Genomic DNA, 27723 nt, shown 5'->3' on the forward strand with positions numbered 1-27723 from the left:
TAAGATTTGTGTTTCATTCAGTTAAATGTAGTTACAAAAGAATGCCCAGTCTTGACTATCATCAGAAACAAATGCCGATTTATGTAATGGAGAAAGTTACATTGAAGGATTACACGAAAAAGGTGAGCATGTCCTGTCCTACTGGTGGCATCCCTCATTCACAAACTAAAACCCTTCTTAAGACACATTCTTAGGGCCTAAAACATTACGTGATTCAAGGCTTACTAAGTCAGTGTTTTGTGAGCCTATCTATTAATTAGTATGTCACTAACATCGTAATGTTTCAGTGACACAATGTAGAACAGACATTGTTGGTATTTAAAATGTCAAACAAATCTGCTTTTGTAGTAAGCCAGACTCCACATGGCTTTGTGAAAGCCGCGTTAGCTGAACAGCTAGGCGTGCTTGGCAATTAGGTGCCTGACTCTGGAAGCGTGGGATCGAATCCCAGTGGGATGGGACTCATCCCATCAAAAGTACTGGAAATTCTGTGTCGAGAGACTGTTATCCCCATTGTAACATAATTTACATTTGACCAGTTTGTAAATGTCACAATACATTCACAGCATTCACAGATCCTCTCCCTTCAATAAAAATGAGTGAGGCTTCGCCGTGAGCCTACATCGCTGCCCCTGGAACCGATCACAAAGAACTAGATGAATCAGACTGACTTGCCTTTATTTCTTTCTAGTATCGCATAAAAACAGCTACCCGTAGTAACAAGGGTGTAGTATCCATGATCAAAAACTTCATTGTTGCATTCATATATGAGATCGCGCTAAGTCTGTCATATCATTCAACACGCGAGTATACAGTAGTTTCCTTACAATTGACATCTCGATCCATGAAACCGGGATACGCTGACACGCGTCAGCCAAGTCTGTGGACCAGACCATCGACACCAACTTGTTCCAGCAGTGTAAAAGAGAGGGAGGAAGTGGGTTTTTAACCTCACTACGATCACAATAGTCGCCTTTGACGAAAAGAAAATTCAGTTGTTGCAGTGTACAAGCAGGAAATGTAAACCTGGATATTTATAATAGCTATAGACTGTTTTTCATGTGTGAGTGCAGAATGTATACAATATGAATGCAGCTGACGCATGCTCAGATCAAAGAATCATGTACTAGTTGTAAAAGGCTAAATAAAAAGGTGAAATGTTTCTCGGGCATCGGCGCGTCACTTTTATTTGTGCACGTAACAATTTTTCATTGCAATTACTTGGCCGCGTCCCGATCCATCCATTTGTAAACTATGAGACTGAGTGTCTGTAAGAACGAGTGTGACTGAATCTACAACTCATTAACGCGTGCAACTTCTCAAGGTGTATTTCTGAGAGAAAGAAATGCCAAATATTTGAAAAAAATGTGCCCGTGAAACATTTAATTTTTATGCAGCCTAAGACGTGGATAGTCACATGTGTGGTTTACCAGATTCGTCATGAATTGAAAACAGGATGGAGAAAACAGATTTACACAGAAACAAACAAAAAACATATAAAAATAACCAAACCGATGTCATCATCAATTTAAATAGCATTACAGACAGCTTAGAATCATCATACACAACCAACAAGTGTTTCAGGATGTATGGTAACTATGGTATTTCAGCAACGCAGACACGTGAGTAAATAATGTGATGATTGCCATTTACCTTGATGAACGTGTTCACTACCTGCTCCCTAATAATAATCTCATTAAAACCATAACATTAACAAAATATTCAGGTTTTAAACAGCAAATATGCCAACTTTATCAAGTCATCTGCAATATCAGTTTGCTATATTCATTTCGGGTAAAGAACCGTGTTACTTAATACGAGTGAACACAACAACAACCCATAACAGAAAATAGTGAAAACTGAAGACAGTCGATGAGCATGACGAGTCTTCCTCCCCGACTCGCCACTGAATGAGGACAACAAACAGTGGATTGACATATAATGGAGATGAACATATCACAGGTCTGGTTGGCTCAAAGTAACAGTAAAATACAAAAGTACATATGACGTCTACCAATAGGGCTAATGGCTAAAGTCTAGCTGCGCTGATGTCCTCATGTAGGCTGTGTGTGTGGGATCTTGCAGAAACTGATGATGTTGATGGTTGTTGACGGGGTTCAGTCACTGACATCTGGCATCTGTTCAATCAAATTCGAGGTACTGCTGGGTGGGCGAGCAGTATCTCCTATTTCTGGATTTTCCTCCGGATTCACTGACGTGCTCACTTCATCCTCTTTGTCCTCCTTATCGAAAACTACAATACCCGGTAAGTACTGATTTAACTTAATCAAAAGCTCATCAAACTTCTTTCCTTTCCAACTATCCTGAACTGATTTATCCTTTGCAAAGTTGATATACAACAGCTGACTAAACACCATGCTCATCGGACCTGATGGTGGCCATGTCATCTTCTCCAGCAACAGAGGCACTATTGGTTTCTTGAGGGCATCGGCAAGACTCACTTCCCGCCGACAGTTGGCCGACAGAGAATACTTCGGGGTGACACATGAGAGAACGACCTTTGCCCCTCTCACACCCTTGTCAATTTTGTCATAGAGGGAGTCCCCACCTCCCATTTGGTAGATGTCCATCCAGACGGTGAAGCCCATCTCAGTCAGGCGCTTGTACATGAGCTGAATCTGCTTCTGTTTTCCCCACTGGTAGGAAATGAACACATCAGGAGACGCTGATCCAGCCTGAGACAGAAAGGTTTCACAAAAATGTCAAAATGTCAAGAAAAACAAATATGACCATGTAACGATGTAACAAGATAATCATTTATACTGTGTGTGTTTACATAGCATGTGAACGAGAAAAAACACAAAGCCACAGAGATTTGGGCTCCATGTCTCCACCCACCTCCACTTCTTCCTGCTTCTGTTGACTGGCAGCCGTCTTCACGTCCTTCTTCTTTATCTTGATGACATCAGCAACAGGAGACCACCACTTCTTGTATTCTGTGTGCAGGAAAGCATGTTAAATACAAACATTGAGTTAGGATTTCAAAATCCTAAACAACACCTAAGACAGAAGAACTGTTCAGAAAAATACACATAACTGGATCACAAACGTTTCCTGATGACACGAGGTGTTCGCAAAGATGGCATTCATTTCAAATGGAATTTGTTGGAATATAAATTACAACAAAATCGTAACATAATGGGGAAGTACACATTCGAATGGTCGGTGGTAAGCTGCTTACCCTCTTCCACCTTCTGCTCATCCGGCTTGACGTTGTTGTAGGTGACCTGCATCAGAAGTTCCTGGAACTTGGCTGCCGACCAGTACCTGTTGTCACCAGTCTCTTCCCCAGGTCGGGTGAAGAATCGGATGAACAGATACTCACTAAAGATAGGCCCCATTGAGCCTGGTGGAGGCCATGACAGTTTCTCCATCAACAGAGGGATAATGGGCTTGCCCAGGCTTACCGAGAGGTTCACCTGAAATGTTAGTGAACAGTACAGCAATGAAGAAGTCACACAAAAGTAGGGCGTCAGAACGACATGATATCTTTCAGAGCGGTTACACGTATATCTCCGTAAAATATGAATTGTAATGGGCAACCAGCAAATATCTTAGTCTCTTCCGACATACCAAATGTAGTAAAGAACATCGTTCATACCACAGTGATATACATCATATCGTTAATCGTTAACATGATCCTCCAAATTATACCCATTTACTTTCATGTCTCAGCTGAAACTGTACTTGTTCTTTTCGTGAGGAGCACGTTAGTGCATAGGCCTAATGCCTTATATCGAATCAAATTAACTATTCATTGAACGGCCTCAATCAGGTTATAAAATAAGCTTTGGTGTAACTTTCTATAACCTAATCCGAGGCCTATTTTTCTGCCCATATATTTAAATCTTCCGCAGCAGTTAAGCAAAGATGATTTGAACCACAGATTATCATCATGTATTATTATCATATTTTGACGAATGCAAGCACATCCTTGCCTCTCTTATGCCATTAGGAGATTGTGTATATTTCTCAGTGACACAACAGATGACGAGTTTGGCTGCCCTGATTCCCTGGTCAATCTTCTCGAACAGCTTGTCGCCACCTCCCATCTGACCAATGTCCATCCAGCACGTGAAGCCCGAATTCTCCAGGTGCTGCTTCAGAAGCTTCACCTCGTTCTGGATTCCCCACTGGTAGCTGATGAACACCTCTGGAGGCTCCGGGTACTCGAACTCTTCGTCCTCCACTACAGTTTCTATATAAAAATGACCTTGTGATGAAACATGATGGAACAAATTGGCTAAGAAACAAGGTTATGTAAATACATATCACACTGTTACAAGGGAATATCAATACGTATACTTTGGTGTTAACACGTTCTTGATGTATATGAATGAATCGCATACCTGCCATCTTCATTGCATTCTCCACAATAACAGCAGCGTCCAACCTGTCCATCTCCTGCAGTGCTGTCAGCACAGCATATGTGGCTTCCCTCGTCTTCCGAGTGGCGTACCATTCATTCAGCATGGCCATACATGGGTCGTGCATCTGAGCCCAGCTCCTGATGTCATCATTGGTGTAGCCAAGTTGACGTGACAGATGTGTCCAGTCCAGGAAGCTGTCAGTATTGAGTAGCCTAGCAACGTCTCTGGACCAGAAGGGAGCATGACTCAGCGTCTGTGTGTGGTTTTAACAGAGGATGGTGATTTAAGTTCAAATGGAGGGATTTATATATGAAATACAACACTTTCAATATACACGTACGAAATGTTAACATCAACAGTGACCACCAACTGATAATCATCCATTTGCTTTGAAAATGTTTAATTTAGTCGCAGTTCTTGTTTGTCCCGTATTGATGTACGATACAGGGCGTTATGTGTTAGGGAGGAATGCAGTATTTCAGTTACTACACGGGGCGAGATTCTCTTTGACCTCCATCACACTCTATAGAAAAAGAAGTGGATTTGACGGATTCTGAAACTCATCGCCATTTAATGTGTATACTCAGTACAAAATATTTACAGGTCTGCAGTGTAGTCATACTTCACCTCCAACCATATTGTTTACAATGAACACGGAGGGGAAAGATAGTGCTGGTGGAAGAGGTGGTTGCACGGATCAACTGTTGGTTCAAAGCATAGACCTGCTACTATGTATCCCTCAAATTTACACAATTGTAAATAGGATATGTCGAAATAACTCACTTGGGCCTAACTGGGCATTCAGTGGGATGCGTAAGAGAATATCAAGAAAAGCATGTTTACTCGTAAAATGGGGCAAAAGTTAAAATAATACGAATAGCTGCTGAAAACAACAGCTCAGACTATAGATGGCAAGTAGGTCGCTCGATCTGGTATCAGCACAAGACACATTGCCTGAAGCTCAGCATCTTGAGCTAAAACATGCCAACATCAAACTGAATCCCAAAATTGCTGATGATTGTCATGTCCCTGTTACCATGATTGTTTTACATCAGAAGTAAGTTCACGTGTTTGTGTATGTTGTGAAATAAAGTCATTTTATCATTGGTATTAGTCGTTTTAATTTTAGTCAAAGAGAACACTTGAACAGAACCAGTCAATCTTCATAAGAAACCACAGTGCTCTAATGAAGAAACATAATTACGTTAAAAGAAGTCTATGCGACCACAGAATGAAACATGTATAAATACAACATCATCGCATGCTAATTTGCTTAAAGCCATGGTCTGTCCCAAATAATCCGCATTGCTCATTTCTACACTAATCTCTCCTCAGTAAAGTCCTTTGTCCACGTTTCCTATCTCCCTGCCTCTAGAACTGTAGTTAGGCCGAACTTACTTTAACACGTATTTCACACTTTCACATATCAACTGCATAAACTGTTGAGACAAACGTGAAAAATCATTATTTTCCTATTTCCGACTTGCAGGCATGAGAATCTCCTTAAGAGTGAATACTGTAATTCCTAAGTGATGACGTTAAAACTCCTGAGTGTCAATGTCCTGGCCAAACAACAACTGAAAGCCACATGCACCCGATACTGTATCCCTCCTCTGTTGCTGCTCTGGTTTATTTATGATTTATTGGTGGTTCTGTATTAGGTGCAGAAACGAGTGGCAATCATTAGAGGTGACATATGAAACCATATGCTCCCATACCGCTACAGCCTCAGATGTAGAGAAGCCAACAAAAACATTAACATGTCATTCCTCATACTATCAAGCTTTGTATCAACCTTGTTAGACCAGTCTTATTGTGTGAGGATTGTCCGAACTCTCTCTACTGCATTAATCTATTTTAATCTGTGAATAATAATAAGACGAACTACAACAAAGGTAATGTTGATAAAGAGGTTTCACACGAAACAAGAAACATATCAGACCTTTTCGTCGAGTGTCTCCACTTTCGCCTTTGTGTCATCCACCGTCTCTTCAAGCTGGTCAATCTTCTCCACCTGCTCTTTAACTTCATGTTTGACCTCCTTCAGTTCCTCCCTCTGCTGCCCCAGTTCCTGGTTGACCTGAACCAGACCTTCTTCAGTCTTCGTCACTCGTATGTCCAGTTTGTCCACATCGTCCCTCACATCCCTGATCTCTTCTACCAGACTGACACTGAAAAAATACATAACCCGACATTGTACTGGGACCACATTGTACTGGGACCACATTGTCCAATCACAGCAGGTCTATCATCACTATATCTGAAGTACAACAGAATCAGAGGTAAAAATAAGGGAATATAAATAAAAAAAGCATTATGAAGATACAGGATATCATTGGCGACATTGGGTTTTTTTCAGAAATTGGAACAGTGACATCGTTTTCAATTAATAACAATAGGACGTTTTTACATAAGTATAGGAAATTAATGCTACATTTCAACGCAAGATTCTGACTTAATCACTATCAAAAAGACCAAGTGGTGGAAAACGTGGGATTATTCTACCCTGGATTTATCAAGACAATAGCACATAAGAGAACGTTAGGGTAAGAGTGAGCGAGTGAGTTTAGTTTTACGCCGCAATATTCCAGCTACGTGGCGGCGATCTGTAAGTAATAGAGTCTGAACCAGACAATCCAGTGATCAACAGCATGAGCATCGATCTGCTCAATTGGGAACTGATGACATGCCAACCAAGTCAGAGACCCTGACCTCCTGAAGCCGTTAGTCGCCTCTTACGACAAGCCTACGGGTAAGAAGGCCAGGATGAAGGAATAGAATGTTATAAAAACGAATCGGGAAAATGATATAGTTTGAACGCGGGTACTTTGGCCTTTGTGTGTGACACATGTACGTGAAAGGGTTGGCATGACACTCACGCATTACCCTCCAGGACATCAATTATATAGGTAATGTGACCCTTTGTTGTCGCAACGGTAGATCTCTCCCTCAGGTCTTCTAAGGCAGGCTTGCGGCTCTCCAGGATATGTTGATGTATGAGGCCTATATCCTGCATCGCATTAAGATAAGAAACCGTGGTGCCTTGTACTTCCGGGCCTCGTATCTTCTTCTCTAGAAACGCCATCACTGTCTCACATAGGTCCTGAGATTACCGAGATAGGCGTGTACATTACGATGTGTAAATAATGATTGTTGCTGCTCTGAATGAATTAACTTTAGACAGAAAAACGCACATGACAACCCTTGAATGAAACGTCGTACATACAAATAATCTCCAGGCATGCTTGTCTACAAACTATCAACAGAAAGACCCCATCTAAAGGTTTTACAGAACTTTAATCAACACCTTATTGAGCAAGCAGGCACTGCATCGATACGGGCAGCTTAAAGTGACCTTCTGGGGACATCGTTTGCATAAATATCAGATCATGATAGAAAGTTTATCGAAATGGTCTGTCGTATCCATAACACTGTCTGAAATAAATATCATTACTGTACTACCCCTATAAGTGCTCTTAGCTACTTAGATAGTAGCACAGATGAAGATGATATATGCATATGTTCCTGGTGTATTTAACTAAAGGTTTGCTGACATGAATAAGAACGTACCTCATCCTTGCTGCTCTTGGCCACATTCGTCAGTACCGAGAGGCGGGAGTAGTCAGCTCCATACTCTATGTTTAGTTCCATGTTCATCAGGACTTTCAAATGGGGGGTGAAATTGTGGGGCATATCCAATGCCAGAGGATCCATGATATGCAGATACATATTCTGATTGCTGTCGTCGGCTTTCAACAGCTCATCAACCAGCCTTGAAAGGTGCTTCTCCTTGAAGAGCTGAAGTCGAAATAGGTCAAGTATATATGTACCTGCGTTCGGCGTATTCGTCACAGTGCTAGATGGCACATTTAGGCTTAGTGTGCATACAGGTTCTTAGGTTAAAGCCTTTACTCCTCCAATAGATTGACTGAAAGACGCACTTTCTTTAACGGATGTTTCAGCTAGGTATGGGCTATGCTGTTTCGATATATCAATTGAAGCGGCAAGACCCTTTCCAGACACAAGCATCTCTGCTAAAGCACAGCGTCCATTGTAGGAAGGTGTAATGAATATGTGTTATGAAATAATATCAAAAAGCGATGACACCAGATGTTCGCGCTGACCAATCAAAATCAACGGTATAAACTCAATACGTGAACTTATTGCACAAAACCAGATACGGAATAACATTGGAAATATACTGTTTCTGATGCATCAAGTTTTGCAAATGTCCTCAATGTGTGTCTACAATAAAACAGTCCATATTTTGAACGACACGACCACATCCCGGAGCAGTGATGACTTAACATAGTATCACTGCCACAGGCTAATTTGCATATCACATCACTGGACTCTTCTCTTGTTTGTAAACAGACTTGTCCAATGCAAGCGTTTCGGCATGGCCTTAATACTGTGTTATCTTGTTACATGAATATTCTTCTGCGACAGCATGATTTATGACAATGCATACGTACATATCACAGGAGCTAGATCGTTTGCTCTCCATAAGGCTTCCATGACAGCCCGTGGAGCCGTACAACCCATGTAAACAAAGTATCGCTACGCAAATCGAAATAGTGCCACACGTTTTAGGATATTTTCTCAGTGAAACTAAATCATTCACACATCGATGTTTAATTAGATGTGTTATCTCATCAAAATTAACAGAGTTGATAAATATGTACATTATATTGACTGTGTAAGATGTGACGAATCTGCTGGTTAGCCGCAGAGAACTCTGGGTAGGACATGATGGGAAGGTTGACTCACTGCACAGAATTGTACATTCAGTACTTTCTTGTGCTCGATCAGGGAGAACGAGGTAAAAATATGTGCTTTGGGTCTCATTGATAAGAGATTAAGGCTTGGTCAGGTCATGAACTGCCTGTACAGTAACATGGACAGGTGTATAATACTTACACAAGACTCTCTCTTGGCGATTTTGTTCAACCACAGTAAAACGTCATGTCGCCTCACGGAATCAATCAGTGCGAACACTTCTTCAAAATGGTCCTCCCCGAGGGCAGTAGTGTGGGCATAGAGACTAATCAGGGAATCTAGTGAAATACCAGGATCATCAGCATATATAACATAAGAACACGTTCATTATCACTCTAAAACAGATCAACGGTGCAAAAAAAGATCATAACATATATAATACAAGAACATGTTCATGATCACTGAAACCCAGACGAATAGTGAAGAACAAGATATAAGATGTATATGAGTTGTTTCTCGCTTTTTGAGAACATTTCTCTTTTCATTGTTTAATAGCGTCACAGTGATTATGATGACTGAGGAAGTTTTCAGTTATGCTTCAACTTGACACAAGTAGGATATTTGGCGTTGTCTATTACACGTCAACCGATGTAGCATATATGTTAAATCATGGCGCCTTTAGTTCTTTAGTTATATGCTAACATTCTGTAACACAGTTCCACTTACAAATTAGAGAAAGGTCGTCTGAGTTCATACAGGCAGTAAGGATTTGTGGGAAGAATTCTGCCATGACCTTTGCCCCATTGTCCACAAGAGTCTGGACCTGGTGACGTGCGAGTTCCCCGACGTATTGGTTCTCGTGACACATGAGACTGATCACTTGTCTGACAAAAGGCAACGCATTCTGTATCTTCCCCGGGGCGTCCAGCTGATAATTGGCGATAGAACATGCATGTAAGATCATGAAACATCTGTGGTTTACCGATTATTTGAAATAATCGAAGGTCAATCCAAGTAACCAAGCAATCGATCACATTTTCTCCTAATCAAACACAAATGCATTTGGAACTACTGTTTTAGTCTTAGAAACACTTGATGATGGACCATATATCCGACGTTGTCAGGGCTTGACAATGTGTTTATTTCCTAGAAAACACACTTCACTAACTGAAACGTCATGACTGAATATTTCTTCAACACTCCATGACGTATATGGTTATGATATATTAGCCATCACTCTAAAGTAGGAAAGTCCTAATGTTATTACGTATCTGCAATAGCAGCCTGGACAGGAAAATATTAAAAAATGACGCTAACCATATATTTTCGATGATTGTTCGTTGGTAATGAAGCAATCATCAATTGCAATATTTGAACCAATTCCATTCTGATATTCACCACATCGTTGTTTGGTATCATTTGAAATGATAGTATTTTATTACACATAGTGGAATAAAAATGTGTGACATACATCATGGTAGTGAGTAATGAAAGCTATAAGGAAAAATATAAGATTCGAAAGGATGATTTGCTGTTGTAAACCTGGTGAAAGAGACTTTGTGTCCTATCATATCTGATCCCCAATTTGAGTAAGTGAGTGAGTGAATATCGCGCAATTCGGCATCAGCAGTCAACTGCCGGCATGAAGCTGGAATTACTAAGTGCAACAAACAAAGACCTACACGCATTACACATTGAAACCCGGCAGGTCCATTGGCTTGTGAGGAAACATGAAAAAATAAATACTCGTAAGGTCAAGGATTGCCTATTCATTTCGTAATATTTTGGACTGGGATTAGAAAGCTAAATCATTTTCAAGTTAAGTAGCATACATTTTGAGTCACGTGTCTGGCACCTTACGAAGTCAGCATGGAAATGTCCGTTACCAGACTCTCTGATCTCTGAAAATGTGCATTATCTATAGAAATAGATCAGAAACATTTTTAGTGTTTCAGTATTTTAATCTGCAGTAAATGCACAAAAGGTGCAGGGATGGAGAAGAAGTGGGCATAAAATGAATAGCTTACCCGAACATGGGCAGAAATAAGACAAACAGAACTACAAGAGAACTCCACAACTTAATCTGTTATATAACAGACCATTGTTGAGACCATTCCAAATCAAGTTACTATTTTTGTTCATTTCTTTTCGCTAAGTAAATGCTATGGTAGCATTGAAGGGGCAACAAAGGCTTTAAACCAACCGACAAGTGTAAATTTCAACTTGAAAACAATAAGAACTAACAAGGATTTTTTCCAAGTACACGAGGTTTTCAGATGGTATCGGACATGCTACCTGTAATGTTCAAACTGCTCTACAACCAGGTATAGGCCATAACGACTCAGTTTGAACACACGCTTAGACTTGCCACATGGTACTGGTTGATGAGCACCTCTGTGCACCACTTTCTTCAGTTAGAGTCGTAACGTAATTTCGACCATGTGCATTTCACATTGGATCAATTTAGTCACTATTTCACGAGCTAAAATCGATTTTGAAATCGGAACTTGGGATTCTGATAGTCCATGTCAGTTACATAACATAACCATTAACCTAGTCTTAAGAAGAAAAAGGCAGTAACATACATTTCATTGTTAAGATTACTCTCGGATTTGAATTTTTGTATATAACAGTTTGGAAATGATATGAATTTATGAATATGCTAAAAGAAATGAGGGCCACCTTCATATTTGACACATAAATAAGTGTGATGGATAACTAATCTGACTGTAAAGGAATCGAAATGTGAGGATAGCATACATCCCTGCAAAGGCTGGGGCATAAAAAACAGGAGTCTAACTTTGTAAGAAATTCAACAAGATTAAAATCAGTTAGCATGTGAAGTGTACATGACGTTAACAGAGGAGATACCACAGTTAACCTTGAATGCAGATACAATAAGATCAGGCCATAGTGAACTTGGTGTACTTTCATGTTGGGACAATAACGTACATTTAATTTTCACATACTGTACTTAAAGCCTTTGGACCTGCTTATAGGGTTTCAATGTACAATGGTGAGTTTGGTGCTAAAATCCCCACCCAACCGGTATACCGGCCTTTTACACAGCGTCTTCAATGACTGGAGACAGAGTCAGACCTAGTGCTAGTATACTGCATGTGTAACGTACAAGCCCGGTGAACGTGGATCCCTCGTCGTAGAAGATCTGATAGCGCACCGAATCATCCTTTGGAGGATGCGCGTCCTTGAGACCATCTTTCAACACTGCCTGGAAAAATCTAGTCAGGACATTGAACTCTTTCTCGCTAAGCGTATTGGATGTTCTGTAAATAAACATTTATTTATTATCTCGACGTAAATAGGATAAACATTTGTTTGCTTTACTGTGATGTCGTAGTAACGGTGGCGTCCGAAGCCATGTTAGGCACTGTTAACAGCATAAACACTCTAAACACTGTAACTGATATTTCTACTTTAATTCTGTTTTGCTTTTCTTTTTCTGTTTGTGTTTAATTGTATTGACTGACATTGTACAATGAACAATGAGTCGTAATGTGTCCTTATGGTAACACTGACTAAAGTCATCAAAACGAACAGCGTGGCAAGTAGGTTCTAACACCAAAGACAAAAAACAAACGTCGGACATACTATTATCTGCTGGCAACGCTCATGTTTAACATAACTCACAGCGTACGCATTCCAATTCCAACTAGTTGTTCCACTGTTTCTGTGCTGTGTTTGTTTGTCCAGTCGAACTTGGGGTCTTCCACCACTTTCAGTAGGCGAGCCATGGTGGACTTGATGACGCCTTTGTGATACTGTGAACAACAGTGGAAATCATGGAGTACTGCAAAACTCGGAGCAGTACACGTCTGAGAAGGCGGGGTGGGTCGTAGCCCTACACAACACTAAGAGCGTCCGTTATTAATATTGTGAGACAGGATGAGTGTGAGTATAACACCATGGTCAGCATCTGTGGATGATACCAAATGAAAATGGGAAGTGTAGCCTGTCCCACCCGTGGCATCCGTCACAAACATGTACTAAGTCTAATGAAGAGTTTATCTGAATTGGGAACGTGTGGTACATGTGGAAATAGGAAAGTGCCTGGAACACACTTGTCAGTGACGTATTACATTATTAAATAACCTGCACATGTCTGCTAAAAATCATTTTGCAAACATTTTGAAACACATCTTCAAAACGGCATCCAGTAACAAAGAAGTTCATCCCATCGTGTAGTCATGGATGATCTGTGCTGGGGTGTTGGTGTTACGTGATCGAACCCTGACATCCAGGGTGGTGAGCGAACGCTTTAACCACTTGGCTACACCCATTGTCCCGTTCAGCGGAGTTTTACGGTTGGTCCAGCCCTATGTCCGGTGCCTTGGGCTTGTGTATGGGAGGCCATTACATGACTATAAGGTGTACCTACATACAGCGACACAGCGTATCAACACGGCTTAAACATTAACTAGCACGATAGAACATAAGCTCAGTGTATGATAGATACCCCAGACCAACCGTGTCTCAACCGCTGGTGATACGTGCAAACCTGCATCAGATATGATATCATCTGTATCTCGTTTACCTACCCGCCCTTTAAATGCGATTCGGTGTGACACTTCCCTGCCTGCTTTGAATAATTTTGGCTCCCTCTTCTCAAGAAATGTAAATGAACAGTCCACCATTTTTTCTATCATTGCAGGCAGAACTTCTTCCCGTCTGAAACAGATACGATACACTCCACTGATTCTCAGTACGTGTACTGGAGAATTACAGATGGCGGTCTGTCCGTCCGTCCGTCCGTAAACATGTGATGGGCAAAACGTGGACAGTTGTGTAATTGGTGTTCAAAAAGCAAGAAGAAAATCAGGGCAAATCTGGGAATCGAAGCACCGATCCTGGCACGCCCAATAGGCACAGCCTCAAAAAAGAGACAGTTCTCTGTCTTCCAAAATGTCAAGATTGAAGTCCCAGTGACACAGGTTATGCAGGAAGAAGGTCAGGAAGTAGACAGTTGCAGAGACTCCAAGGTCGACATGTGTTAATATGCTGTGTGGTCTGATGTTTCACTTATATACTCACTCTAACAAAGAACCAAAGTGGTCAGCGAGGTCTATGAGGTGTTTCGAACAGTCCGTTGTCTGTTTATCATCCCCAATCAGTTGGACTTGTGTCATTAGGTCAAAGAGCTCACTAGCATCTTCCAAATGATCCTGAAATAGATGGAAATATCGGAGATGATAAGAGTCAAATACTTCATAAATTACTTCATGAAAGGGGTAATACAGATTTGTCTTTAGTCCGCCCGCGATCAAAGCCCGACAAATCAGCTGTGTGTAGGTGAGTGGGCACAGATTGCTGGACTCGTGGACACCTGGGATCCCCTCCAGGCGAGTGGTATCTGGGTGGTACCTGTAATGCAGGACGTATCTACACTTTCAGAACACCTGGTGTCATCGGGACGTACTCACCTTACGAACACTAGTGCCGCACTGCGGAACACTCTTACACATCATACAAAACCGCCGTGAAGCCAAGACGGGTCATTACTTGTTTTCATGGGTATTTCATTAGATTTTCAAAGGTATTTTGACCTTTGTTTCGGTACATAATCAAAACGTGATATTCACGTTTACTTTCCCCACGGTTAACAGGTGACCGTGGGGAAAGGGTGAGGACTGGTGCCGATTATCTAATAACTACAATTTACTGTGATCGTGGAAATGATTAAATCTAAAACTGTACAACATAGGCTGCACGGTTGTTTCTGAGATCAGAAGTTATCAGTTAACGAGAACCAATCAGAGATATTAACATATCAGATATGAGAGATTTCAGCTATACTGCTTTGATACTGACAACAGAAGGTAAACTCTACCAGTACCATAATGACTACCCTTGCAACATGACATCTGACGTGATTAGAGATATATAAATACAGTCTGTCTGGCAAGTTTATCCTCAAGCAGTCTGCATTTATGAAATCAACGGAGGAAGAATTGACATGTGATTGGATCGCGATGATGACTTCTAAAACATTTTACCTTCCAGCACATCTTGTTTTGTGCCTGCCTCATCATTGTTAGAGCGGCCTCGACTGCACTTGCCTGGCTTATTCGTAAACACGTCTTGATCAGGTCTATGGTCAAGCGGCACTGTGCCGGATCCCTGGAACAAGTGTATGTCAACAGCCATTAGCTTTCACCTTTGTCGAGAGAGACTGACTACTATTCAACCTGGTGTTACCGTTGATGTTCAGTTGTTCATGCCTACATTTTGAGAGCTTTTCCTCGTTTAACACAGAATGTATGACGAGAGAACTGGTTACTCACTAGCACTCAGGCATGTGGTTTTCCCCGATTCAAACCAACACCCTCCCAATATTGAAAAGATAGATAAAAATTTCCTACATACGGAAAGAACTCGCGGTATCCTGTTTAACATAGTTGGCACATGAGCATGTTTTCATAAACTTTGTTGAACGACAAAAAATAATTGCATTAGCTTTTTGACACTCTTCAGATTCAGTTCGTTAAAGGAAAGCCCGATGACCTACAGTTTCTCGTCCATGGCCCTGCTGAGGACTTGAAGTATGATGCTCTTCACATAGTTGGTCCTCATCAGGGTGTGGTCATCCAAATTCGTCAGAAAGTCGATTAGCTTCGTCGCCACTACATTGAAGACCTTAGAGTTCCCCTGTAGAGGCAAATCACAGAACATAGGACTGTAAAACACATTCTTCAAATTTAACGTCATAATACAGTTACCTGGCATGACAAGTTTGTTAAACACACCATGTCATTTCTCATGCGTCAGTTTTGTGCCGTGTCCTCCACATTATACGAGTGTTATATGTTCGTTAAGGCGCTCCTCCAACGGCACACATACAGTGACACAGTCTTGGATGTATGCGGCAACTCATTAGCGAAACCTCATCTAACAGAGCTATTCCATTATTATATGTACAACATACCCACAATGAACATAAAACAGTTTTTCGAAGGTCACGTCATTGATGGTTGCAAACAAGCACATTCACGCAGCTGACGAGAACCGCTTACACGTATGACAGAGTCGTACATTCTGCTGTAAAACTTCGCCACTGTTTCTAGGATCGGGTGGATTGGACTACCTTCCTTTGTCTCACAGATTACAGCCACGAAAACAAGGAGCTCCGAGTACACGTTGTGGTATAATTGTCCATGCCTGCAGCAGAATGATATAATTTGGGTGCTGGGCGGTGAAGGCGTTTGTCCGTTACGCTCGGGGTTGATTACTGGTATGGGTAAATTGTTTGTTCTCTCGCACTCTTGAAACCACACCAGTTAAACCTATTTCTAGGAATGGATTAGATTGACTACACATGTATATGTATAGTTATATTACTATTATGACTGTGATATATATTTTCATTGGCAGTTAATCTTGGGGTAAGGGACGTCAATTTAGATAACGGTGAAATAAACATACAAATTAAATGATTATAACAAATTTTGATGGATATGTTAACTTATGTTTTTGATTTCACATAGAATGTCTATGGAATAGGGCGTACGTGCTGCGTACCACCGCGAACCTTTTCATCCACGCCACTAAATTACAAAGGGAAGCAATCAGAGGGATAAAGGGGGCAGTCCGCGCCAACAGTGCGGAGCAATGAGCTTGACCATATCTTTGTATGGTTGTATGGACTAGCATGAGGTGATCAATGGAGATTTCACAGAACTGTTGTGTCATTGATGCATGCATGGTTTCTCGTGCTGCTGCAGTGTCACTTACTTTATAACTGCCAGCATCTTCTCCACAACATCGGACAGCATCTTCACGACTGCTTCACAATCTTCGCCGGTAAGATTTGTTTCGCAAATGATGTCCGTTATCTGCTTCAAAAAGGGTATCAGCCGCCCGGCACCCAAGCCCTGAACATCGTATATTGATGAGAATGGAGATCATACTAACAGGCAAACGTACTTCACTTAGGACATATACTGCACATTTCACGACATTACATTACTGTCAGCGTGTTTCCATCATCGGTGTCTTACAGGACTTTTAATAACCTCAGGGGCAAGGGGCTGCGTACCAGCTTACTCTGTACAGTTTTATACACAGATACACAGAGAGATACACAGAGTCATTAAGCCTCATAGTCCACGAACAGAACAATACTTTCTTGGTTGCATACTGAATGTTTCTTCTGTTTGACGAGTGTGAATAGACTCAACCTACATTGTAAGTGTCTAAACTGGAACACGCGTGCGAACAGATACAACTTACAATCTAAGTGTCTTGACTGTTTAAATGTTCAATAGATCCAACCTACTTTGCACGTGTTATACTACTTTGGTAGGTACAGCCTACACACTAAGTGTCTATTCTGTTTGACTGTGGTATAAATGGGTAAGTATCTGGACTTCAGGACGAGTCGGAAAACCGTGAGTCTTGAAACTGATTACCCAGTCACATTGTGTTATGAAAGACTGTATTCACCACAAAAACGTTCCTGTAGTCGTAGTTATCGCGAATGATCAACGCCAGCTGATCATGAATGTCCCTGACTTCCTTCTCGCGGGAGATGAAGCCGAGATGAGCGTGAAGGTACAGTTCTACGAATTCACTCTGGGCCTCCTTGAAAGCCTTCCTGCTGAAAGTGCACATTGGTATCATGTGTTATCACTATTCCTTATCAAACACATACATTTTGTGATAATGCCTCTGGCTGGCCTTGGAGCGACAGACGCCCAGTGCCATTATGAAATACCTTAACCTCTGACTGGCCTTGGAGCGAAAGACGCCCAGTGTCATTATGAAATACCTTAACCTCTGACTGGCCTTGGAGCGAAAGACGCCCAGTGTCATTATGAAATACCTTAACCTCTGACTGGCCTTGGAGCAAGAGACGCCCAGTGCCATTATGAAATAGCTTAACCTCTGACTGGCCTTGGAGCAAGAGACGCCATTATGAAATAGCTTAACGTCCTGGAACTGAACATACCTCTGATTCTGCCGTTCAAGTAGTCGTTTCATGCAAGCCTCAAAAGTGGATTTAAAGTTGTTAACGTCTGTTCCCTGTTCCTTGCTTCTGTATTCCCTCTTCAAGAACCGAATGTGTTTCTTTAGCTTTTGTTTCGTGATAGTCTGAAGTAGCATAAAGATATAGTGGATACTTGTGATACACAGATGAAAATCTTTAACAAAAAGCACAGGAGACCATTGTAAAGGATTTAACAAAAAGCATATCCAAACAAGTAAAACCTCTCAAAAGGATGAATGTGTAATAAGAAACCGGGTTGATACATGTTAATGAGATTCATTCTACCATTTGAAAGGGAATGTGAGACGAGGGTTGGACAAAAATGCTGATACGAGACATGTGAAAGACAGACAATCTCGCCTCATCAGACAATCTCGCCTCACGTTAATCCGGTTTCATGACAATCGACAGAACCTGTTCCAAACGAACAATACAATTTATCACTTCGATAGAAGCGAGTTATATGTATTAGAAAACATTCCTCCATGGTTTGGCCTGAAAATATATATGCACATAGGTCCCTTGGTGATTCTTCTTTCACCGTTATGTTCGCGCCTGCATGTTGGAGTCAACACGCCAAAATCAAGGGAGGTTTGTATGATGTGTTGTGGTGGACACCGGGTTAACATTAACTCGATACAAATGATTCTCCATAAATCAGAAACATATGGGCGATGATTATTAACAAACGCATGTGCAAGAAATACTTTAATTTATTAAATTCAGGGACTTATTTTTAAAAAAGGCAAAATTAGGACTTACGTGGAAGTAGCTCTCGAAACCGAATTGTGTGTCACAAAGCATCTTTATTACAAGTTGCATGTGAGTCATCCCCGGCCCCTGCTGGATCAGGTCGTGCAGGAAGTCAAAGCAGAAGTCGTGGATGCGGGACAAGGAATCGATCTTCTCGGATTCGATCAAATGTCTGAAAATCGAGGTCAGACTTAGGACTAACGCACCCCTGGTGTGGGAGATCATTCAGGCAACACAATAATGACGGTCTCGTTTCTTGACAGTCGTTGGAGCTACCTTCGAAGCTGCGACAGCGCGTGAGTAACTGAATCGTGTTTTACGCAACACTTTGGTGTGACCTTTACCACCAGATCCAGCAAGTACCCGATAAAGACAAGAAAGGATAGGCCAAGGACAAGAACTGGTCTCCCACGGCCGGAATATACCTGTCATATACCAAAGTGTAGGAAATGGGCGGTCAGAAGGCTGGTTTGGTTACTGCACGTTATCGTATAGGAAGACGACAGTTGTAGACAAAAGGAAGACAGGGTATTGACCGTCAAATAAAGAGTCATGTCAGACATCATGTCTCTCGCTTTGAATTGGTGGCTGTGGTTTTATTTACGCGGGCAGAATGTTGTTGTCACATTAGCACAAATATATATGTGTGGTGATCGTTGTGTGAAGCATGCCAGCCGCATGGCTGATGAAAATAAGGCTTACTACAGTTTTTTCTTTAAAGTGACAAGTAGACCCTGAATACATATGATTTTCATTGTAACAAATATATCCATCTAAATTGAAAAAGAGCCCTAGTGAGTTGGCAAATTCAGGATTTGTTTCATTTAGGGCTTCAGCATTGCAAGGGAGTGAGTATTGTTTTACATCGCTTATTCCAGCAACCACACTGCGGGGGTCACCAGTCTTCACACATTGTACCCATCTGTGGAATCGAACCCGAGTCATCGGCGTGAGGAGCGAACGCTTTAACCACTAGGCTACATTGCAGACTTGGCTAGGAAACAGGGAAAATAATGTGGTTCAGGGACTGTAAGGCAGATTAAGTTTTCTTAAACGTACCAAGGACGCTGGGCATAATCTCAGTGCCAATATGTGTGCCATATAAACACAAGCTCAGATTTTCAGTGGAAGTATCTGTGAACGACAACTGTATCGAGTATACTGTCAGTGTGTGATGAAGAACGGTAGCCGTGCCAAGTACTTTGCGGAAGTAAGACTTGAAAAAGGCTTTGGTGGCTTTGTTTGCTGATCAGCCACTTCTTCCCCCAAAGGTGCAGTGTTTGACTTTGCATCAGAATGTAAGCATAAACTGTAGACTATGCAGCCACTACCACAATCATTAGTACGTGTTGTGGATGCCCATCCTTCTCGCGATGGATGGAGAGCCTCATGGAAAATGATAGCTATGAAAATATTTGGAACAGGCCGTCTCATGTGACCTGATTTTCTGTTCTACATCAGTTCACTCGACTTACTTATATCTCCAGATTTTCTTCCCCGTTCGTCAGGGGAAACATGACAGATGTGCGTCCATTGCTTACAAACTGTTATGTTTGAAATCAACGTTGTCCAAGTAATCCTACTCACCACTGTGCTAGGTGTATTAAATGTTTTACGACCCCCAATTTGCTGACTGGGTACCTAAGTTTGCACAATGTCACACATTTATAACAATATTGTGGCATATGTTATTCATACTGGGGCATATGCACTCACTGTAGGTTCCTGTTGATGAAAAATCTTATTATCCCTTATGACTTGCCTGTATTCGATTTCGAGGCGAAAAGCTTCCAAGTAGAAAACGCTTGCCTGCCTCATTTGGAATGGAAACAATTGCTCCGCTTAACGAAAACGGTCTTTGTAAACCGCGCCAAAACGGGCATCATTCTTTGAGGTTCGCTTGAAATAATGTTCGGAAGTGGTCCTGGGATGATGACGTTGACCAGGCCTAACGTACCAGGACCGTAGAACCTTCGCTGCTGCATTTATACATATCTATATTTATCTATAATAACACGTGCGCTACATCCAATACTTTGTAGAAGTGTACACTTACTTGGACAAGGTAATTAGTTTTTCCAGGACATTCTGCACAGCTATGTACGCTGGTGAGTTTTGTCCTGGGAAGTCTGGTCGACATACCGCCTTCCTCAGCATTCTGAATGCCGCTAGCACATCCTCCTCTTCGGCCTCAGCCTCATACCTGCTCGAGTGTCGTTCCAACTCGCTGTTTAACTCGAGCCGTTCATCGTAGCTAATACTCAGCATGTCGTATCTTTCTAACAGGAATTCCAATGAAACTGTTAACAATGAGAAGTATTAGCGTTTTAGTAACTAAGACACAGACTGGCAGCTGAAGCCTGAAAGGTAGCTTCACCATGGTTACACCACTCAAGGCGTTACTGATTTATAAGGATTTATGTTAGGATATGGTGGATATTTCCACATTTTGACGCATCAGTCGTACAATTAAATAAAAAAATATAACCCTACTGGTAAACACATATAAGATGATCCGCGACCTGACAAATGACCCCAATTTGCATACTTGGGAACGCCCCACAGAACGATCCACTTGAAACAAGAGGGAGACAGGTTGTCTGATAAATATCGAGAAGTTCATTTTCCCCGTGCGTTTCACGAATGAATTGTTATAGCACACTTGATTCGGGAACAGGTACAATCCCAACGAATTGAATCAACACAATATACTGAGCAAATATGTTTAGGACCACCGATCCATTTTACGAAGCAAATGACATTTTCCTAGTTTTTTTAAACAAAATTGTTGAATATCTAAAATGCTTGTCAATGCCCCAATCATCTATTTGTCTTCGTCTTAACTAAAGGTTAGCGTGGAATATCGGTATCTTATGCCTGAAATTGCAGTCTTATCATTCGAAGGAATATGCGGTGTTGTTTTAATGGATAAAGTTGACTTTTCGTCTAAATATTAAATAGATAATAACTACATATAGTTAATTGTGTTTCATTAACTTTTTAATATGTTAAAAGTTATCTGTTACTGAATGGTGGTGGCACAATCAGAGTAGCAAGGGGGAAATATTTGTATCCTATAATTGTGTTCCTATTTCTCTGTACGGGCTGATTTTCGTCCATAATTCCGCTGGTGGTCGACCGGGAATGAATGTCTTGGAAATTTATATAACCGGTTCCAGGGAAATGGTTAGTATTCAAACAATATTTCCAAATTTCTGTCATATTTTGATTATGGTCACCAAAATTGTATACAGAAAACTGAAAATACCTTTTGACTTTGATAAGTCAGAGAGAAATATCTTTGTACACAAATTTGTCGGTTTGGGGATTACTCAGTACCAGACTCAGTAGATTTATCAGGGACTGAAAAAATATAAAATACAGACAACTCACCAAAGATTACTCTTTTTTATGACAAAGTATGGGAACAGTGAAAACCTTATATAGTATGTGTCAATTATTATACAAGACAGAACAATGTTGGAAAATTAGGCGGACTTACTGATTTATGCTTTAATTATCACTCTCTGAATCAGTCTCGGTGTCTGAATCACTTGCAAGTCCTAAGTCAATCACTAGTCTGTCAATTTCCCTTTCTACTGCGATTTCGCGTTACCAGTAACCATCTTCAATTGTTTTAACATGTTTACAACATTCCGACCATTCTTTTGCAGACATCCTTTCATTTATGGCAACTCTTAAAGAACTTTTTGTGAACTGCAAGTTTTGTGAAGCGACATAATTTTTCACATTTGCCCAAATTAACTCAATCGGGTTTAGTTCTGCGTGGTATGGAGGGATACGTAGTACATCATGACCATGCTGCTTCAACATTGTGTCTACTCTGTAGACAAGGCCCAATTTGTTGGATTTTGCAAGAAACAATAGTTCGGCTTTAAGCATTTTCTCATCAAATGAGATATTGTGCCTTTGAAGCCACGCTTTTATGTCATCTTTTCTGTTGGTGGTTGTCGGACATTTGTCCACTTGCTTGCTATGATATGGTGCATTATCCATAATCATTTACAGAGTGCAGTGGAAGGTTTGGGATCAACTTTTCCTGGAGCCATTTGGAAAAATTATCAAAGTTCATCTCATCATGATAGTCTGCTGATTTAAGTTTGGAATCAAAAACAGGCAAAGCATTTGGAACAAAACCGTTTTCACCCCTTGCATGAACCACAATAAGCCGAGGTTTGGTGCCAGACGGAGGTTGAACCCCATTTATCACGACTTCACCCTCAAGTTGCCAACACTTTCTGACAATATGGTGTACATGCAACCATGTTTCATCGATAAAGATGAGTGTTCGATTTTCTTCTCTGTATTTCTTTATTGCACGCAAGTATTGCAAACGCTTGGAAACAATGTCTTTACGTTCCATTAAAAGTTTACGGTTTGACTGCGTTTTTCGCCACCTAAACCCCATGTCTTTGAGATTTTTTCGAAAACTTTCCTTAGAACCCTTGTATTTCAATTGGCACTTTGCCATATCATACATCGTATCCAGAGTGGGTAGTTGTTTTTTTTTCACCATATAAACTTTGTGCAAATTGACGGACTGCACACCGGTCGAAATCATCAAGTTTGTAACTGCAAGTTTTGGGTTTGCGCAACTTGGTGGGACTGATAAATGTAGGTCCACTCGCACTCCTACCACCTTCTGCCTTAATGCGCTTTAAAGTTGCCGTTGAGAGTCCAGTAGCAAGGCGACTTTGTAAAAGAGAATCTGCTTTGGTTGCAGAATTTTTGTCCATATACACGATAACATTGTATGCTATCTCCCTTGCCTGAGAATGAACTATTTGCCCATGTTTTCCTAACATGGACATTTTTTACTACAACTGAAATCTGTTTAACAGTATTGAGACAGGTGTAAAACAGTAGCGAGACTGGTGTTACACCGTAGCGAGACAGGTGTTAATCAGTAGCGGTGTTAGCATGTCACGGTTAGCATTTATCGTCAAGCTACCTGTAGCAGCCAATTGTACTCGCCCAATTCGTTATACCGCCTCTCTTGTCACAAATGCGTTTAGTGCGCAGGATCATCTAATATGTGTCTAGCAGTATTTTGTTTGTTTTTGAAAGTGTTGCAGATAAACAACAGACTTGTCTGTGCATGTGTATGACATGGCATAGCGGGGCAGGCCGACCCTTGTATCAGGACTGCATCTACTATTGAAAGACATATCGCAGCAAACCCCACCCCCTCCCCTCACTCCCACCCCCAAATGTTTTATCCATACTGTTGGTTGTGGAGTAGACTGTCATGGTCACTCGCTCAATGATGGGGCAGAAATGGTCTTAAAATCAGAGATTTGTCGACTCTTTTAAATTGATAGTGAGAAAGTGAGTTGTGCAACACACTGTTTCCAGCCATATCCCTGGTGAACTAAATGGCCGGGCAGGCCAGACTAGCCAGGTGAAACACTCTAGCATTAGTACTGTAAACAATCAGAGCGGAACTTCTACCCTAACCTATGATCACAGGCAGACAGAGCTCTTTAACCAAGGAAGGAGCGTGCAAGATCTCAAACCATCCCTGCGTGTATGTCGTGTATACATAGTTAAAGTAGTAGGTTGTAGTGCTGTAACACTATTGCCTCCAGTATATCAGCTCATCTGTGAAATACTAGTACATCAATATCCTCTAAACGGGGCCGGGTGTTCAATGACGAGGTCATACACTACACGACGTCCAGCGCAGCAGACAACTTTTTCTACACGTGACCTGCCGTCACTAATGACCGATTTTCATAGGTTCATTCAATTATGTTTACGTCCATGGCAACGAACAGACATCCTACTGCTCTCTCAGGTATAACGACGGTACGCAATATAGTATGTCGCAATGTGCCTCGTTTAGAGGGTGTATATGACAAGGTGAGCCTAATCCCTTGTGGCATGTGTGTTGGGGGGTGGGGGGGTGTGGGTGGGTTGGGGTTGGAAAGAGAGGCAAAGGTGTTATGAAAAATAAATAAATATGTGTGTCACACTGGCTCTGCGTCTAAGGTATTCTGTCCGCTATCGTATCTCCGCCTGTGCCTGATGCCACTTCCTATAGAGACAGCTTATATTCTCAATATTGGGGAAGGTCAACCGTGCATGTCCTTGTGAAGCATGACAATCCCCAAGGTCCGTCGTGAGCGTTGCAGATTACCCAGAGCTGTAGTCACTGAGCAACACAGGGGCTTTCCGTGGACTGACGGCCTGTAGTTTGTCCTTCTAAGGTATCGGGTCACTTGGCAAAGAGGTGTTAATCGATACTCACACCAATGTTTACCTGGAGAACCTGAACACATATCCATAGTCATGTCACCTCTTGCAAGAGGCTAAAAGTATAGATTGTTGGACAGTATTTTGTCCTCCAAACGTAATGATGAATACAGATGTGTGTGTGTGTGCGCGTGCGTGTGTGTGTGTGAAAGTAGAAGTTCTGTGAAAGACAATTCGTCATGCTTTGTTTATCAAGTGGGGAAACTCACGTACCTAGGATGGGATTACACACGTATACCGTCGTAAGTCAATTCATGATGAATGGAATTGTTTGGGTTATTTAAAGATCATAATTATTTTCACTATCATTATTATCATCATTATCATTCCTGTTGATAATGTGTAATCATTTTAACAATATTTTAATGTATTTGCCTTTGATGCTAGTGTCGGAAATGAACAAAATAACAAAAATGTATTACCGTATTTTTGATCGTCAAAACGGTCTCGATCGCCCCCACAGCAACACAGAGCACTCGCCATCTTGAAACACTTCCTTCCATTCACGCTGCCACCATATACACGCAAGGCTAAATATGGAACACAACTGACATATATTGAGCGGTAAGCAAGTCAAGGCACCGATGAAATGAAGATGGATTTTTCACCTGTAAACGACCTGGTCATTCATTTCGTGTGTATAAGACACAATATTTCATTCGTATTCCAATGACTCATAGTATTTTTGACTCACACGTGAGGGAGGGGTGCGGTATTTGGTCTGTATTACTGGAAATAGTTGTCAGGTTAATATCATTTGAGTAACAACAACAACAACCGCCATGACTGGAAGCTCGGACTCAACGCGTGTAATATAAAGTGTCTCTGCGAGGAGCCCACAGCGATACGTATGTTGTGCACAATGGTCTAAGTGCACAGAAAGCATTAATATTCATCAGTGGGCGGAGCTTATGTGACTGCGTCACATTCACTGCACAGTATCTTCCGGTGAACTAATCGAGGGAGTGAACGATACACCGATACGCCTGATACAGTGCGACAGCTACAATATCCACGTGAGGTATATGTAAACATGAAGTATGTGTGCCGTGTATTCAATGTAATGTTCTTTCTTAAAGCTTCCGGCAGTGACAGAGTTCAAGTCAGATTGTTTTCAAGTCACCTGGAGAACAACCACGGTACTCCAGTAGCCACTGCGATCGAAATATTGACAAGCCTTTGGTCAATCATAACTTTTTCACAACAATCCGGCCAAACACATTAACAACTCATAACCAACTAAATATGTACACAATGTATATAGACATACATATCGCCAGATCTACTTCAGCTATCCCCACCTAATCAAACGCGTCACGTCTAATAGGGTTAATGTAAGTAAGACTATACATAACTTTAATATGTGTTTCGGTATGTTAGGATACATTTTAAAACTCATGTTGAAAATATTGTTATCACAAGAGGAATATGTAATCATATATGTAATATCGCCTGACCCACAATTTCTTTGGTATGCATAGATTGTATTGTTTGATGTATTTCTACCCACAATTTAAAGATATATTACTGTTTTGTGTACAAATCAGCTCAAGGGGGAAATTCTCAAAATACTGCGAACTCTGCAAAAGATACTGTAATGATTATGACTGCCATATAATTCTACACTGTGAACACTCTATGAACAACAGACACAACTTCTTTTCAAAACTCATAGATCTCCTTGATGCGGATGTTTATGTACAAATAGAACTACTATCTGAAGATGAAATGTTGTCACTGCTTTCTGGGGGTGAACTACCAATAACTAACGATATTGATGAAATGTCATGGAGATGCATGATTGTCCTCTTCAGTAAATACTTATATTCATTGCTTCCCTCTCTAAAACTTGCATTCTAGACCTTTCATTATTTTTCTTTGTACATATGATATAGTTATATATGACGATATGAACGTATTGTAGATATATTGCTGTGATAATGTTGCTGTAAATATTTTATGTATATGTTTACAATGATCTTCGGACTGCAGTCTGGAGGAAATAAAGAGATTCATTCATTCATTCATTCATTCATTCATTCATTCATTCATTATGCATACCAAAGCAGGGAGACTATACATAACTTTAATATGTGTTTCAGTATGTTAGGATACATTTTAAAAAACATGTTGAAAATATTGTTATCACAACAGGAATATGTAATCAGATGATATTTTTCACTAGAATAAAATTTAAGAGGGGAAAAGGGATGTCTTACCATTATAAAATTCTATCCACAGAGTTGCCAAGGATGGGAAGAAATATTTATTAAGGTCATCTGTAGCTGTCCTTAAGTACTCAACAAAGCCTTAAGTACAAAATGAAGTCTCAGCCCCTCCCTCCACCCTCTTGGCTGTTTCTGGTTGGTGCAGAGGCCTTACCCAATCCCTTTGACCATGTACAAACCCATCTACACTGAATATTTCATTCACTCTCTCTCCCATTTCAGCCATCATGGAACACTGTCACGGCACCTCAGGCGAACAGTCAGTGTGCACTACAGAGGTGCTGCCAGGTTCTCAGGAGAGCTTCATCCAGCCCCAAGCACCTCAGAGGACTGGTAGGAAATGAAATGCATCTTG

General features: G+C 41.1%; 1 protein-coding gene across 1 annotated transcript; it reads right to left on the reverse strand.

Annotated features, from left to right (window-relative positions):
• Positions 1-747: 747 nt before the first annotated feature.
• On the reverse strand, positions 748-25776 carry LOC137278648 (uncharacterized). The gene is made up of 23 exons (XM_067811146.1): positions 25563-25776; positions 20921-21164; positions 18874-19036; positions 18073-18215; positions 17568-17721; positions 16857-16996; positions 16139-16283; positions 15634-15773; positions 15122-15245; positions 14160-14290; positions 13667-13796; positions 12759-12889; positions 12241-12394; positions 9837-10038; positions 9312-9448; positions 7962-8189; positions 7271-7494; positions 6334-6562; positions 4371-4644; positions 3960-4219; positions 3203-3440; positions 2860-2957; positions 748-2696 (listed from the first exon to the last, which is right to left on the reverse strand). The coding sequence occupies exons 1-23, from the start codon at positions 25621-25623 to the stop codon at positions 2118-2120; spliced, it is 4329 nt and encodes a 1442-aa protein (XP_067667247.1). The 5' UTR covers positions 25624-25776; the 3' UTR covers positions 748-2117.
• Positions 25777-27723: the final 1947 nt, after the last annotated feature.

The sequence above is a fragment of the Haliotis asinina genome, chromosome 3 (assembly GCF_037392515.1).
Source record: "Haliotis asinina isolate JCU_RB_2024 chromosome 3, JCU_Hal_asi_v2, whole genome shotgun sequence".
Taxonomy (NCBI): Eukaryota; Metazoa; Mollusca; class Gastropoda; order Lepetellida; family Haliotidae; genus Haliotis; species Haliotis asinina.

Excerpts from the sequence above, each read along its gene's own strand:
- LOC137278648 (XM_067811146.1), bottom strand. The coding sequence starts at position 25,623 with ATGGCGAGTGCTCTGTGTTGCTGTGGGGGCGATCGAGACCGTTTTGAC. Across the intron at positions 19,037-20,920 it reads AAACTAATTACCTTGTCCAA|ACATTTGATCGAATCCGAGA; the intron begins GTAAGTGTACAC and ends CTCGATTTTCAG. Across the intron at positions 4,220-4,370 it reads GAATGCAATGAAGATGGCAG|AAACTGTAGTGGAGGACGAA; the intron begins GTATGCGATTCA and ends ATTTTTATATAG.